General features: G+C 46.1%; 1 protein-coding gene across 4 annotated transcripts in view; it reads left to right on the top strand.

The window, feature by feature from the left end:
- The window catches only part of SH3KBP1 (SH3-domain kinase binding protein 1), a 311,350-nt gene extending 296,500 nt beyond the window's left edge, over window positions 1–14,850 (top strand). For all 4 annotated transcript variants that reach the window (XM_011940194.1, XM_011940195.1, XM_011940197.1 and 1 more), the window contains 4 exons: window positions 2,830–2,958; window positions 6,686–6,954; window positions 11,091–11,154; window positions 12,364–14,850. In XM_011940194.1, coding sequence (XP_011795584.1) covers window positions 2,830–2,958; window positions 6,686–6,954; window positions 11,091–11,154; window positions 12,364–12,405 — 504 coding nt within the window. In that variant the 3' untranslated portion in view covers window positions 12,406–14,850. The remainder of the gene's footprint in view (window positions 1–2,829; window positions 2,959–6,685; window positions 6,955–11,090; window positions 11,155–12,363) is intronic.
- Window positions 14,851–16,416: the final 1,566 nt, after the last annotated feature.

Genomic DNA, 16,416 nt, shown 5'->3' on the forward strand with positions numbered 1-16,416 from the left:
TCTCTCTCTCTCTCTCTCTCTCTCTCTCTCTCTCTCTCTCTCTCTCTCTCTGTATCTGTTTATTTCTGTATAGCACATTGCCTTGTTCCAGTGAGTCTAAGTCCTTGTAACCTCTACCCAGATAAACCAAGGAATTAACCTTTTGCAGGTTTCCCAGGACACATCCTATTTTCATGTCATCACTGATCCCACCTAAGGTGTCATCATTTAGAAGAAAAAGAAAGTCACTTCCTTGGAACCTCTTCTCTCATATCTAGAGTCTGGAAGTATGGTTTGAGTCATCCTATTTTTCCTCTTAGTATGCAACAAACCTAACTTTGCATTGACACATTTTTGGGTGAAAGACTTTTAAAAGTAGCTGACTTTTTTTACTGTTACACAGACTTCTCTGTCAACACCACCTTCTTTCCCCTCTCCCTCTCACCTTTTCACACCCCACCCCAACACCCCTCTTATACCCACGACCTGTTTAGTTGCTTCTTAGTATCTCTATATTTTGTTTTTCAATCCTACCTCCTCCATCTTCTCTATAAATCCTTCATCATTTTTGTCTTCCTTCCAAATCCTTCCCAACTTTTCAAGGTCTAGAGAGCCTTGTGACTTCCAGAATTACAGACAGGTTTAAATTACCATCTCTTGTCTCATCTTTGGTCCATACATCCCATGGCTGAGAGTTCATATGTATTTGGGGGATGTGGTAAGGACATACCATCTTCACTGCCTTCAGACTACACAGTTGTTCATTCATTCAATAAATCTTTATAGAAATCTATCCCCTATGGGCTCGGCACTGTGCCAGGTACCAAAGATACAACTGGAATGAAAAGCACATGGTCACTGTCTGCAAGAAGCTTATGACACAGTGACTCGAAGTTTGACATTTTATATGAAGTGATTTCATTTGCAGACTTAGAACAAAAGGATATATTTGTGCTTTAAAGCATAAATATTGTATTCTCTTCCCTTCATTCCCATTCATCCCCACTTGGATGTGTACTTTGAATTCCTGTTTAGTCTTCTTCTAGTTAGCACATGCGGATTTTTCATAGGCAAGTGGAGGCTTAGTGGATATGGGCATATTCCTCAAAGGCCATTGGGGGAAATGATGGAGGAAATATACCAGTCATGATTCCCCAGCCTGGGGCCTCTGACCCTAGCTGAAGCTCTTTATGCTTATAGGATTCAAAGAGCAAGCTTTGATTGGCAGCTCATGAACCCTAGGTTGTATTGGAGGGAACTGGCTTTTTGAATCAAATCTCAGAATGAAAGGATCCAGGCATGGTATGGTGGCTAAGCAGTTAAGCCTAGATTAATAAGAAGGCTTGGTGGTGGGGAAAACGTTATTCTAGGTAATTGGATTTTCAGATTAAATGAAGATTAACAAATAAAACCTGTTAAATTGAAAACTTTGCTTAAAAATTCCCTAAAATGCATTAGATTTCTGCCTTAAGTAAACAGAAGAAAACATACAATATTTTTGAGTGTAATTTTTCTATAATGATGCCAAGTGGTGACTTTAAATGGGACTGTTTTTCTACCACCAGGGTAGAAAGCATAGAGATGAAGCTGAAGATGAGCTTGTCCAAAGAGATCTCTGGAAGATTCTTCATTATAAAGGATTCCTTGCTATAGGAACTCTTATTTTAATTTGCTTTGTTCTAAAATAAGGAAATTCTAGCCCAGTGATCATCTATGACCAAGTGAATTCCAGTGAATTGGTCCAGAATTCTTTTTTTTTTTTTCAGACAGGGTCCTGCTCTTTTGTCCAGGCTGGAGTGCAGTGGTGCAATGTCAATGGCTCACTGCAGCCTCGACCTTCGGGGCTCAAGTGATCCTTCCACCTCAGCCTCCCGAGTAGCTGGGACTCCAGGTGCACACCACCGTGCCTGGCTAATTTTTGTATTTTTCGTAGAGATGGAGTTTTGCCATGTTGCCTAGGCTGGTCCCAAATTCCTGGGCTCAAGAGATCCTCCCACCTCAGCCTCCCAAAGTGTTGGGATTACAGTCATGAGCCACCGCGCCTGGCCTCATCTGGCTTTTTTATCTTTACAGTGATCTTCACAGTGAGGCAGAAAGAACAGGGGTGTCGTCCTATATTTTACCAAAAGATGCTGCCATTCTGTAAATATACTGTAGCAATACAGACTCCAAAATGAATGTTGACTGTCAGCAATAATGAGCGCAGAGATTTAGCAGCAGGTACCAAAGGAGATATGAGCTTGTTGCACTAGCGAGCAGAGCTGTGCTCTCAAGCTGAGGAAACACCAGTCACTGGAACACAGCCTGGTGAGCCCTTATCCCTGGAAATGGTTTTCTCTCAGACACATCCTTTAGGGCACTTCCGTATGCAGCGGATTTAGCAATCCTGGAAAAGGTCAAGGAATGGAGGAGAGGCAGATTAGAGCAGCCTCTTGTTGACCTGTGTGGGGTTCTTCCCTGGTGGACTGTCAGCCCTGTGAGGGCAGGCATTCTGTGTGGCATGTCACTAAGTCTGCAGTACAAGCTCAGTGCTTGGCACATGGTAGCAAATGTTTAGAGGAAGGAGCAGGCAGGAAAGGATGGACGATGGATGCTTGCAAGACTGAAGTGATCGATGGACATCAGTGGCAAGATCCCTGGTTTAGGAAACCTTGCTTCTTAGTTGCAGTTCTGCCACTAATCAGCTCTTGAGCGCGTGGATAACAGCACACTTTTTTGCCTCACAGGGTTATCGTGAGAAGACAAAATAGCAGTGTCAAGGGCTTTGGAAAGCACATAGCATTATATTCACGAAAGCGGTGTCAGCTAAGGTGTAATTCTGACAAAAGCATTTTCTTTTGGCTTTATCAGTCATCCCTTTCAAGCCCTGATATCTTCGACTCCCCAAGTCCCGAAGAGGATAAGGAGGAACACATTTCACTTGCGCACAGAGGAGTGGACGCGTCAAAGAAAACTTCCAAGACTGTTACCATATCCCAAGTGAGTGACTAGCCATGGCGAGGGTGTCCCTGTCATTTCATGCATGTGCTAATGATGGGTTATAAACCAAACAAAGATACACAGACAGTGCAGGTGTTTGCCATTCTTCAATGACAGCGATTCTATTACTCATCAAAATCCTCGAGGCATGTTGCAGTCTCCAAAACTAGGCAGAATCCCTGAGATACAAGTTCAGTTGTTTATTTCCCATGTTTCTCTCTTGTGGTTTGATCTCCTCTTCATACCATCACACACACATTCACAAATGCCTTCACACACTACCACCATCACCACAACCAGAACAATTTAAAAAGCCCTGAGATGTCTAGAGAGAAGACATTAAATATATTAAAGGCTGTGCCCTCTGCCCACAGATCTTGTCTTTTATGTTCAAAGCTGGTCACAAATTATAGTTGGAAGATCATAAATATAGATAACTAATGTGGTCTCTTAAAGAAAATTGATTTGGATTCACATTCTATGATAAATTTATAGTCTAAAAACACTTTAATTTTATTCCATGCCCAGAGAATAGTATAGATACTTTATGAGAAACAAGGAAGACATTTAGCTCTTGGCTACTGCATGTAACTTTTGAGGAACATCTTGTATAAATTCTCTTCTTCCTATGAATACGAACCAAGATTTTAAAATTCCATTTTCTCCCACTAAGCAAACCAAGTCAATTGGAATTATTTTCTCTGAATATTAGCAACTTCTTTCTGTCTAAAAGCAGAAAGCTGTAGTCACTTGAAGCAGGAATAGCACAAAGAAATCAGTTTACCGTGGAATTTTCCTTCTCCGTAGATTTAAGAATTTACATGTATAGATTTTCTTACAAATCTGATACAGTATGCAAAACGTGATCCTATACAACAGATCAATTGTAATTATTCACAAAACCGAAGCATTCTTTCTTTATAAAAGGATTCCATTTGCAGAAATTGGATTTAGACCCGTTTTTTCTGGTGACTGTAGGTATAGGTTCATTCTGACATCCCTGGGGTGTCTCTACAGTGACATCTACTGGTGGACAGTGGGTTTTCACGGTTCTGATTTGCACAGTTCTATCCCATTAGCCTATTTTACTTCCCCGGAGTTGTCATGTCATGCTCTTCACTGCTTCTAGAAATTCCACTTGAACTAATTTGATCTAGGGAAGGTGGTGGCCTATACTCTGTGAGGGCTTTAAAATTGCTCAGTAGCCGAAATGGGCCGGGAGAGCGAGTCATGTAGGAAATGCCAAGGGAAGCCTTGATTCAAGAAGTGTCTGGAAGTCAGTCAGTGCAAAGGCATTGATTGGTGGGTCACAGGAGTATGGGAGGTCCGCAAGGATGCAGGATGGGAAACAGGAAAAGGCATAAGCCCAGGAATAGGTGACAAGCAAAGGAGAGAAGGACAGGAGAGCGCAAATCTTCAGACTCAGGTAGCCACAGTTGCAGTGCTGGACTTGAGGGATCTGGTTGATAGGGAATTGACTCCCCGTTTCCGCCGGTTGTTACCTATGAGTCTTGGGGAACTACTCGGCCACCTCTTTAAGCCTCCGTTTTCTGCTTGGTAAAATGCTTGTGCCAACCAATCGTTGTTCGAATTGTCTAGCCGGCGTCCGGCATGTGATCATTGCTCCAGAAATGTCAGTTCCTCTTCCCTCTTACTCTAACTCCTACTAATGATAAAGCACGGGCTGGCGGAGCTCTATCCCTGGCAGCAGAGAGCGCTTTTCCTCAATGGTAACTTGGCAGAAAAAAGGCGAGCAGAGAGGCTGGGAATGATGGCCCATCTGCTTTTGGCTTTCTCTGCCCAGTCTCTCCCTCTAGCACAGCCTGAATCCAGACTCTGCCTCCTCACCATGCCGGCCAAGCCCCTTTTGGCTCCTGTGCTGGGAGGGCCTGCTGGGTACCTGCTGCTGGAGGGAGTCTCGCGGCCGTGTTGCCAAGCTTCACCACCAGCCTCTACTTCTGCCCTGCTGCTTATCCTCCCCGCCTCCCAACATCCTGTCCCACTCTTTTCCCTCCTTGCCACCTGCCTCCCAGCTCCCTTGTTGGTGCCTTCTCCCCCAGGGGCCTACTGGGCACCCCTCTTCTCTCTCATCTGTGACTGTCCTTCTTCCTGGGCCCTCCTGGCCTTCTCAGGACACTCTGCCTCCATCACGCCTCCCCCGCCAGTCTCCTCCATCTTCACCCTGGCCCTTCGCTGGCTCTTTCTCTCAGCGTATCGTGCAGCTTAGGGTCTCCCCAGTCCTGGAAAGTGAACGGAACCCTTCCCTGATCCCACCTCCCCCTGAGGCTTCCGCATGAGCATGCTCCCTCTCTCCTGTCTTCCTGCCTCAAACAAGTTTCTGGAAAGAGAGTCCTAAACTTGCAGGCCACACCTTCGCCTCCCATCCAGGTGCTCATCTGCCACGAGCAGGTTTCTGTCTCCCTGGCTCCACCAAGTGGACTCCACCCAGTTTTCCTCTCAGCACCCTTCACCCTTCATGCAACCACTTTGATCCTTCTGGACTCTCCTCTAGGCCTCTCTTCTTCTTCATCCCCTCTCCTCCTCCTCTTTCCCAGTCACTAAGGGCTCCTAATATCCAATGTGTCAAAAACAGAATTAATTATCTGACTCTTCAACCTGCTGTTTCTCCCATGAAAGGTACAATCTTGATGCCTGGTGTGTCCACTGCACCCGTGGTCCCTGATCTGTCCTTCCTCCTCCACCCTCTGCATCCTGTCTAGGACCACATCTCCCTGTTCACAAGGCATCTGTTCTATGAGGGCAGGGACTCCATCCTTCTGGCCCACTCCTGCCCCCAGCACTGGGAACAATGCCTGGCACTCTATGTCGGCTGCGTCTGCCTTCGCTACATCACTCAAAGTTGTCTTGTGTCTATCCTCCTAACCACTGCCTGGGTCAAAACCTGACCACTTCTAGCTTACGTTGTGTAAGACTCTCCCAGCAGTTCTCTCCAGCTCCACATCTGCCAACCCTTAGGCCCTTCTGCAACCAGCATGGTCCTCAGCATGGTGTGCCCTCCTCTCACCCTTTCGCCCAGCTGCTTGTACCTCCCAGCCTTAGCTCTGCCCCCAAGGCCCTCTCTTGCCCCCTCTGATGCTCTAGCAGTACTTCCCACCAATGCATTTTGCTCTGCGGTCTCTAGACCTTTGCCTGGCGTGTTCCCTCCTGCTGCAGCTTGTTTCTCTAAGTGCCCCTCCTTTCCTCTGGCTACTTCTTGGTCCTCCTCCAAGACGAGACTGTCAGCACCTGCTTGCGATGCCCGCCCATCTGGATGGCTGGCCCCTTTTCTGTGTTTCTGGGGCTCTGTATGCTCACCTCCCTCTGTGCAGTCATCCCCCCATCGCAGTGCGTTGGTCTGTCTGTCTGTCTGCACCCCACTGGGTTCTGAGCTCCCTGGAGATCAGGAGAATGCCTCAATGTCTTGTTCACTTCAGAGTTTGTGGTGCCTGGCAAGTAGCTGGGCATCTTGGTGTGTATATTGAACCAGTCGGAAACTCTCTGTCCAGAAAGAAGGTCACATTTAAAATACATAGAAGGCGGCATGTGAGTAAGGGGGAAATGCCTGTACCAAGCAGGCCCTTGGTGGCTTGTGGATGAAGGAACAAGTGAATGGAGTGTGTGGAGAGAGGCAGGGACAGTGGTGTTAACAGAGAGTTTGACTAACCAGGACAAAGACACAACACACAAATCCCCAGCCCTGAACCCTCCCTGCCTTCCCTCGTCACAGGTGTCCGACAACAAAGCATCCCTGCCGCCCAAGCCGGGGACCATGGCAGCAGGTGGTGGTGGGCCAGCCCCTCTGTCCTCGGCGGTGCCCTCCCCGCTGTCATCCTCTTTGGGAACAGCTGGACACAGAGCCAACTCCCCTTCTCTGTTCGGCACGGAAGGAAAACCAAAGATGGAGCCTGCGGCCAGCAGCCAGGCGGCCGTGGAGGAGCTAAGGACACAGGTCCGCGAGCTGAGGAGCATCATCGAGACCATGAAGGACCAGCAGAAGTGAGTGTCCGGGGACTCTTGGCGGCTGTCACCCAGGTTGCTCTCCGCCAGGCCAGCACCTAGTTCTGAAAGCATGGATCCCAGCCTGCCTTGGACGGCGGGCCTGGTCTCCCCGGTGATGGTGGCAGCAGTGGTGGGAGTGCGTGTAGACCCCGAGAGTCTCAATTTATACTTAAATTATGCTGCATGTTTTTGCTGGAGTTTGTGTGCAGGAAGGGCACAGGCTGGCCACGGGGCATAGAGGGATGAGTCCATTGCAGGGACTGATGCTCTCAGCAGACTGCTAAGAAGAAAAGCATTTAAATCCCCCATAAAACACAGTATGTACATGAACCCCTTGTTAAATAAGCTCAACAGCTAGCTTTTCCTCTTGCAACAGAAAAATGGCAATTTCTTCACTTAGCTGCCAGATGAAGCAGTTGGCCTGCATTGAGGTACCGGTAATGTATGAAGAAGACGTAGGGAATCTTGAAGCCCAAGATTTTACATTGAGTAAGATGTTCTCACCATGAGACTGCAGTGGGCAGGGCGGGGCGGGGCAGGTCTTTCTCCACGCATGGCTGCACACACACTCTCGCTACATCTCTAATCCTCAAAGAGCGCTTAGATGAGGAGAAAGACCTGGACACAAAAATAAGTAATATACATCAATATCATCCACGATGTGGTTTGCAATGACAAAGCCCATAGGAGGATTAGAAGTAGAGAATGGGCACAGTGGCTCATGCCTGTAATCCCAGCACTTTGGGAGGCCAAGGCAGGTGAATCACCTGAGGTCAGGAGTTTGAGACTAGCCTGGCCAACATGGCAAAACCCTATCTCTACTAAAAAGACAAAAAAATTAGTTGTGCACGGTGGCGTGCGCCTATAATCCCAGCTACTTGGGAGGCTGAAGCAGAATTGCTTTAACCCAGGAGGCGGAGGTTGCAGTGAGCCGAGATTGCGCCACGGCCCTCCAGCCTGGGTGACAGAGCGAGACTCCATCTCAAAAAAAAAAGTAGGGAGGCACTGCTCTGAGTAAACTGAGGTTCAAGGATTTTAGGGGTCAGTTGGCTGTTTCTTGAGAGGATCAGGGGAGGCATCTCAAAGAGTTATTTCCCGGGTAGGATTTTGAACAATGATTTAGGATTGCTAAGAGCGTACTACTCCAGCAGCGAGAACATCATGTAGATTCCTGGTCACACGGGGCAGCCTGGTGAGGTCAGCGCATCCCCAGGCGACTGGCCTTCTTGGATTGGAGGTGCCTGGGGTGGTGACAGGGGATGCAGCCAGAGACTTACAGCGATGAAGCCCTCTGCCAGTCTGGGGCCAGCAGAAGCCCTGTCACCTGCCTCTTTCTACGTGGCTAGAGGGCCCTAATGTGTTTTATGGTTACTTTGCAGGAATAACTGGGTTAAGCTAAGTTAATTTCTTTTCTGAAGGGCTCTTCAGAGCCTTCCCTTTGCATTGGGAGGATGGAGAGGACAGCATATGCAGGGTGTCCCACGCCTGTTTCATCATAGAACCTTTTTTTTCTAGCGCATCCTAGGATGAGGGTTCCATGGAATTCGCTTTGAGCAATGGGGCTCCAAGCAGGTTCTGTTCTACTCGGGCTGGGTGGTGCCATGTGGAATTGAAGCCTCTTGGACTTACCCCAGCCTGGAAGAGATCCATCAGATTAATATACAGGACTGGCACGATGCTACTTGAGAGGGAATCTTGGGACCAGCCAGGCTACCTCTAACCCCTTAAAGTCCCCAGCTCCTATCTGGCTCTGGAGGTTACTCATTTGGGTACCCAAAGGCCCCATCCATGTCCAGGTTACCTGTTTCCCTTGCCTAGACAGGACATCTCAGAGGCCCCAGGACACCCCAGATCATTGGTTCTTGCCTTCTGAACAGGACCATCATGGTATCAGACTGGCTTGAATTCAGGGCTTTAGCCCTTTGGACCCTCTGAGAGGTGCCTGCAACGTCTGAAATGGCCTGTGCTTCGGGGCTGCCACACCATGTTTCTCCCGCACTGTGAAGCCTGCAAATGGTTGGTGGGAATTGTCTTTCCCCGGCCAAAATCTCTTGAATCAACACCCCACAGTGGCCTGTCTTCCAAGTCCTGCCTTTTGCTACCTACGTCAGTCTGGCCTTTGTGCCCAGGGTCAGTGGGTCCCTACTAGTCTCTCGTGTTCGCTTTCCTGTCACTTTCCTGTTAGCCTTCAACTGAAGTCCACGCCAGCTCTCCTTATCCCCAAATAAGCTGGTTCTCACCTCCCTGCTTTTCCCTGGCTTTTCTCTCTCAATTCCCCTGCCTTTCTTCCTCCTCATAGACTTAACACTAATTTTCATTTCACTAGTTGAAGACTTAGTGACTTTCTTTGGACTGCTTTCCCCAATTAACTGCCCACAGCTGGACTGCTTGAGGCTTTGCCTGCCAGTCTCCTGGGGTTGGAACATTTGCTTGGAGTCTCACCTTCTTCCTTCCTAATCCCTAAGTAGTACCCACTGAGATATGGGTGCATAATGTGTGCTTAAATAAATACAGTAATGAATCACAACTGGTTCACATCAGTTGTGATATAAACCCAGTATGTTGACAGCAGAGCTGGGACACTGCCCCAGAGATAGGGACTATCATGGTGCTCATCCGAAGTGAGAAAATGCAATATAACTTCCACCTTATTTTACTGTGGTGTGTCAGCCATCTTTGTTTCTTGATTTTCCATCCAGTCTGTAAAAATATGCAGGTAAAATGGAGTGTTCGATACCTTAAAATGGAGGACAGCTCTCTGCCCAGTGTTTGGATGCTTGCAGTGTCCTAAGTATAGAGCCCTGACTTTGTGGGATGGTTAGTGTTGTGCACTTCATTATTTTTAATGTTGGAAAGGGCATTAGGCCATGGATCCTAAGTCAGGCCAGTTTCTCTAAGACATGATTGCCATGCCAGTACTCCAATTATTTTACCCCCAAGTTTTTGGGACCTACTATGTAGGATTTTGTGAGAATCCATGAAAACATACCAGTAACCTTTTAGCAATTAAAAACCCTGTTGAAAATAAAGGAAATAGGCCAGGCGTGGTGGCTCACGCCTGTAATCCTAGCACTTTGGGAGGCTGAGGCGGGCAGATTACCTGAGATCAGGGGTTTGAGACCAGCCTGGCCAACATGGTGAAACCCCATCTCTACTAAAAATACAAAAATTAGCCAGGCACGGTGATGCATGCCTGTAATCACAGATACTCGGGAGGCTGAGGCAGGAGAATCGCTTAAACCCAGGAGGCGGAGGTTGCAGTGAGCCAAGATCACCCCACTGAACTCCAGCCTGGGCGACAGAGTGACACTCCATGTCAAAAATTAATAATAATAAAAATAAATAAAGGAAATATATATATATATATATGGAGTGGCAAAAACATCCGCAATAAAAATGAAGAGCCAGGCTTAGTGGTTCATGTCTGTAATCCTAGCACTTTGGGAGGCCAAGGCAGGAGGATTGCTAGAGCTCAGGAGTTCAAGACCAGCCTGGGCAACATAGTGAGACCCCATCTCTACAAAAATAATTTTAAAAATTGGCCTGGCACAGTGGTGTGCACTTGTAGTCCTAACTACTCAGGAGGCTGAGGTGGGAGGATCGCTTGAGTTTGGGGGGTTGAGGCTGCAGTGAGCCGTGATCGTGCCACTGCACTTCAGCCTGAACAATAGAGCAAAACCTTGTCTCAAAAAAAAAAAAATTATAATAAGTACATTTGAAGCCCAGTGATTGTGTAATAAAGGAGTGGTTATGGGGAAGATGACAGAATATGAACCTGTCATATTCTGACAGGTTACGTGAAGTCTAGTCATTGGGCAAGTCAGGACACCATGCTGAGCCTCATTTTCCCCATCTTCTCCTTTTGGGAGAAGTTTGGACTAAGGGATTTCAAAGGTCGCTTCCACAACCACCAGCTGCTGGCTACATATTTTAGGGGCCCCAGAATAATGGCAAGCCTTTCTGCCTGAAACAAATTTTAAGCAGTAACAATGCAAAAAAAAATAATGATGTTTTGTCCACAGTTTCTTTGTGAAAAAGGATCAGATGGATTTTGTAGTGATAACAAGAGGTTTCTGATCTCTGATGAGGGAAGTCTGGGATTTTGGTTAATTTCATTGCCATTTGCTTTTCAGACGAGAGATTAAACAGTTATTGTCTGAGTTGGATGAAGAGAAGAAAATCCGGCTTCGGTTGCAGGTGAGTCCCCTTGGGTTCTGTTGCCTGTGAGTCCTAGGCTCAGTGGGGCAGGACAGAGTCAGGGCTTTTATTTCAAAAATAGATGATTGTCACCTCTCTGCAGATCTGGATACATTTCCTGTGACCATTTTCTTAGACTCGTATAGGCTTACTACATATCATTTCCCCAGGAAGTCTTGGGGAAGGGAAACATTAGGAAATGTGCCCCAAATTGGGTTTCTCATTTGGAATTTGGCTGGAGTGCACTGGTGCGATCTTGGCTCACTGCAACCTCCGCCTCCCGGTTTCAAGTGATTCTCCCGCCTCAGACTCCCAGTTAGCTGGGACTACAGGCACATGCCACTACACCCGGCTAATTTTTTGTATTTTTAGTAGAGATGGAGTTTCACCGTGTTAGCCAGGATGGTCTCGAGCTCCTGACCTCAGGTGATCTGCCTGCCTCAGCCTCCCAAAGTGCTGGGATTACAGGTGTGAGCCACGGCACCTGGCCTGGAATTTATCTTAAACATCTCCTCTGCAAAAAGCCCCTCCCCCACCTCCATTTCCAAGAGGCCTCATTATATGTGGTCACTAGGGCTCCAGGGGCCACAGTTGTCCACGTTCAGGGGCATTTGCTCTTGATTTCTCACTGATGGCCATTTCTGTCCTGCCAGGGCATTAGAGCTCTGTCCCCTGTAGCTTCTGATTCAACACTGCCGTTACCAAATGGCAGAGAACGCGTGGGAGTTCTGACTGACCGAAGGTAGACTTTCAGCTTTCAGCCAGTTGGTGCCCTTGTGGTGATGGGGGCCCATGCTGCTTAACAAAGGATAGGTAGCTGCTTGCCATCATTTTGGGGGTACTGACAGACACCCCCTTGAGCCAACCACAGCTGCCTTCCAACACTGCCAGATGGCCCAGCCTCATAGGACCGCCTGCTCTACCCTCTGGCTAGGAAACTGCAATTACTGCTGCTTTTGACAAACTTTGCAGCCTGGCAGCCTGAGAGTCAAAATGTTCACCATTTCCTAGTGCCTCGTGTCTGTGTGCCTGTTCTGTGTTGATGTCACTTCTGGCATTGCTATTGATTGTCCATTCCGATGTCATGTCACCTTTAAAATTGTCAGGTAGATAGTTTTCTTTCAGTCGACCAGGTTTATAATCTTTCAGCTTCTATAAAACCAGCCGATTCATTATGACTTTGTTCCATTCTTATTTTTCTCTTTCTAGATGGAAGTGAATGACATAAAGAAAGTTCTACAATCAAAATGAATACTTGATCAATGAAATGTCACATTATTCATCCTGAGTCCGAGACTCAAATTTTCTGCCCCAGCCAAAATAATCTTGTGCCAAAAGATTAAAGGTTTGCCTCAAAATGTCCCTGTTTGAAAGATTAGCACAAAAGTCTTGATAGCACAACACAAATTCCATCCAAGAGGAGAATCTTCCCCAGGGTTTAGTCCTGGGGCTGGCACTCGTTGTGACTTACACAGAGCAAAATTGTGCTAAAGGCTTTTCTACTCTGAGATCTCCATGCGAAATGAAAACTCAGGCAGTTTAGTCCATAGTGGTACTATTTTGATGATATTTTCCATTAATAAAATGTAATTTCAGATTATTCGTTTACAAGCTTTATAATTTTATGATTTTTTAATCGTGTTTTGTCACAGACTTCCCTAGTGTTTGTACTACACGTAGTCAGAAGCGAGTGTCCTTTTCTTTTGCTTCAGGCTGAGAGCTGCCTCGCTCTTTGTCCCCCCATTAGGATTCTATTACATATGCAATTGTAGGTTCAACCTGTCCCTTCCTCTGCCAGCAAACCCCACCACCCTAAGAGAAATTTTAGCTTATATATGATGGTATATTTACAAAAAGAGAAAGAGAAAATCTGGTATTTGCAATGATCTGTGCCTTCTTTTTACCACCCTCTTGATTGGAGCTTTTGTGATGCAGCTACCATGATTCAAAAAAATTAAAAAATTAAAATTAAAAAAAAAGTCTGCCACTTATCCAAGTCCACTAGAGGTCACTGTCTTCAAAGCTTCTCTCACCCTAGCCAAAGGTCCTAAGAGGAGACAGCTGTGAAGTTGGGCGCGCTCTGTGGTACCAGCTGTGACTTTTATATTTCTCCTAGTTTTAGGTTGTTCATGAAACTAGAAATGTCATCCCTGCTTGATTTTTCTCATCAGCCAAGTTAAACCCCTGCTTTCTGTCCTTTGCACCTTTTGCGTGAACAGAATATGCATTATTAAAGCAAAAATAAATAAAAGTAAAATGCAAATGAAAACAAGGGGGGGAAAGTTGTATTATTTCCTGCACTGGGTTACCCGTGTGTGTTATCGTTTAAACTGTATTCACATAATGTCATTTGCCTTGCTCACTTGTAACCCCTTCCTCAGGTCCAAGAGAATGGGAGGAGGGTCACGTTGAAGTGTAGCCATTGGAACTTTCTTGCATTTATGGAGTTGCTTTTTCTTTCCCAAGGAAACTGATGTTTGCCCGTCCGCTTTATCTTTGTAGTACATGAACAGTTCAGCCTTAGACTATGTAGCTGTTTTCTCATCCTTAGCTGAAAATGAGGAGCCTACTGTATTGTGAGACTGTTCAGGGGTAGGGGTGGAGGGAGTGGTCCCTTAATGGCCCCTGAAGATGTTGGATGTGTTTCTCGAAAGCTGCTTTGTCTATTTCCTGAGTTTAATAGTGAAACTACTAAACATTAATAGATTTGCACAGCCACAAAGAATGAGAGTTAATGATACTGAAGAAGTGATGCAAAAAAATCACATTATTGGTCATTGATAGTATTACAAATAAATGTCTCTTCCTTTCTCTTCTTCCCTCCCTCCCCCTGCCTTCCTCTTGCCTACGTGCTCATCCTTGCTACCTGAGGCTGTTATTTCCCTCCAAGTATTTACTTGAGCCCGAACACCTCGGTCTTCCTGGGTGGGGGCACAGTTAAGGGAAGGGAGTGTATAAGGAAGAAAACCTCACACCCTCCATTCCCATCCCTGGATATATTGCCTTTTCAGCAGCCTTGGGTTCAGTGTGCTTGGAGTCAGGCGTGCCAAGTTCCCAAGAGCAGCGTAAAATATCCCTGTACCCCTTGACAGTTTTAAGCATTTCTGCATTAAACTTGAAGATTCCAGAGATTCCCCACCACCTAATGATCTAAGAATGCAGATTGGATTCTTCGATGTTCAAATTTCTCATCTACTTATGAAAATCCCTAATTATATAGTTTTATATAACGTGTATACAGAGTAGGATTGTTGATTAAATTGAGCGGTTGGAACACCCTCATGGGGCACTGGCAACATGGAATGTAGAGAGCTGATGTCTTCCCCCTCATAGAGGCCATTGGCTTCCTTTGCATAAGGAGAGGGAGAAGTGATTCTGGAAGGAGAAGTTGGTATGTACAGCTTCATTGCTGCCCCTCGGGCTACCCAGCAAGAGGATTCTGCGTCAAGGAACTGGATGAGCCGCTACCCAAACAGCCACCATCTTTACTCTTTACAAAATGGACCCATCAAGAATGTTGAAAAGCTTGGAAGTATCACTTTTGAAAAAAAAAAAAAATTATTTTGCATTCAGCATGGACTCGACCAGGCATCTATGGAGATTATTTTTTTGCTTCATTTTATAAAGTTGTATTTAGAAAAGTCTTTAAGTATTGTGCTTTGTAAAGAAGATGATTAAAATGAAATTTTGTGAGAATAGTTTTGTTCAAAGTTGTCATGGTCCAAGAGGAATGATTTTTTTTTTTTTTTGGAATACCATTTTTCTCCAGTTTATACAATTTGATTTCTCTCGTAGAAATATCCTTAGAAGACATGGAATATAGTGCCTCCCCCCATCTTTCCCAAGTGAACAGAAATAATCTGTGAAATCTGTGCCTGTGAATTCTATTTTTTAAATTGTTCAGTTTTATACTCATATCTAATCAGAAAATGCCAGTTAGGTATAAATTCTTTTTTAGTGTAAAAATTTTGAAGTCATCATTATTCAAATAACTGTGTAAGGCCTTTTTTCTTTTTTGAGACAGGGTGTCTGTCATCCAGGCTGGAGTGTGATGGTGTGATCTCTGCTCACTGCAACCTCCACCTCCCTGGCTCAAGTGATTCTTCTGCCTCAGCCTCTCCAGTAGCTGGGATTACAGGTGCCTGCCACCGCGCCTAGCTAATTTTTGTATTTTTAGGAGAGACGGGGTTTCGCCCTGTTGGCCAGGCTGGTCTCAAACTCCTGACTCAGGTGATCTGCCCTTCTCGGCCTCCCAAAGTGCTGGGATTACAGGCATGAGCCACTGCACCCGGCCAAGCCACTTTTATTCACACACAGTCCTCTAGGTGGCATGCTCAAGTACATGATTTGCTTTCTTCCATAAGGACATCCTGTATGTGTCCTCACACGTGTCTTTGCTTATTAGTGGCAGGGTTTTCTTTCCTTTCATAACCCGTTCCTTGATGGGAAAACTGCAGGATGTGTAATTTATTGCTCAAAGTCGCCACGGTCTGTATAAAAATAATTCCCAGGTCCCACAAAGGCCCTTGTATTGTAATGCGAGGTCATCATGGTCCCCTTTTTGTGGTATGAGATTAGGTTTTAGTCCTCTAGTTATTTTAGCACAAATTAACATCGAGATGTTTTGGCACCAAGGGGGCTTGATGAAAGCTTCCCTCTTTGGTTTTGTACAAATGAGAACTGTAACAAAGCACGCATGCGTGGGTGACCGGCATTCAGCATGACTGATTGTGGCATCCGACAGAGGGAAGCCTTGGCACTTAGGACCTAAGCCCAGGGAAGAAGATGCTGTGCCCAAAATTAGCACGAGTGAAGGAGCACAATGGCCAAGCCAGAAATAAATATCAGTGGTGTAAGGACAGGCAAGGATTAGGTCTCTTAAGAGGATGAACTTTTCCTGTCACTCCTAGTCTTGTTCCTAGGGTCACCAAGGCTTGGTTCCCAACATGTGGAGCAGAGGCAGCCCGTGCAACTGAGAAGAATCCATGAAGTTGGTACAGGTTTCCACGTGATGGTTTTACTTTATGCCCCCCCTTTTTTTTCTTTTTTCTTTTTCTTTTTCTTTTTTTTTTTTTTTTGAGGTAGAGTCTCAGTCTGTCACCCAGGCTGGAGCGCAGTGGTGCGATCTTGGCTCACTGCAATCTCCGCCTCCCGGGTTCAAGTGATTCTCCCACCTCAGCCTCTCAAGTAGCTGGGACTACAGGCGCCTGCCACCATGCCCAGCTAATTTTTGTATTTTTAGTAGAGATGGGGTTGCACCAT

This window comes from Colobus angolensis, unplaced genomic scaffold (assembly GCF_000951035.1).
Source record: "Colobus angolensis palliatus isolate OR3802 unplaced genomic scaffold, Cang.pa_1.0 Scaffold188, whole genome shotgun sequence".
Classification (NCBI taxonomy): domain Eukaryota; kingdom Metazoa; phylum Chordata; class Mammalia; order Primates; family Cercopithecidae; genus Colobus; species Colobus angolensis.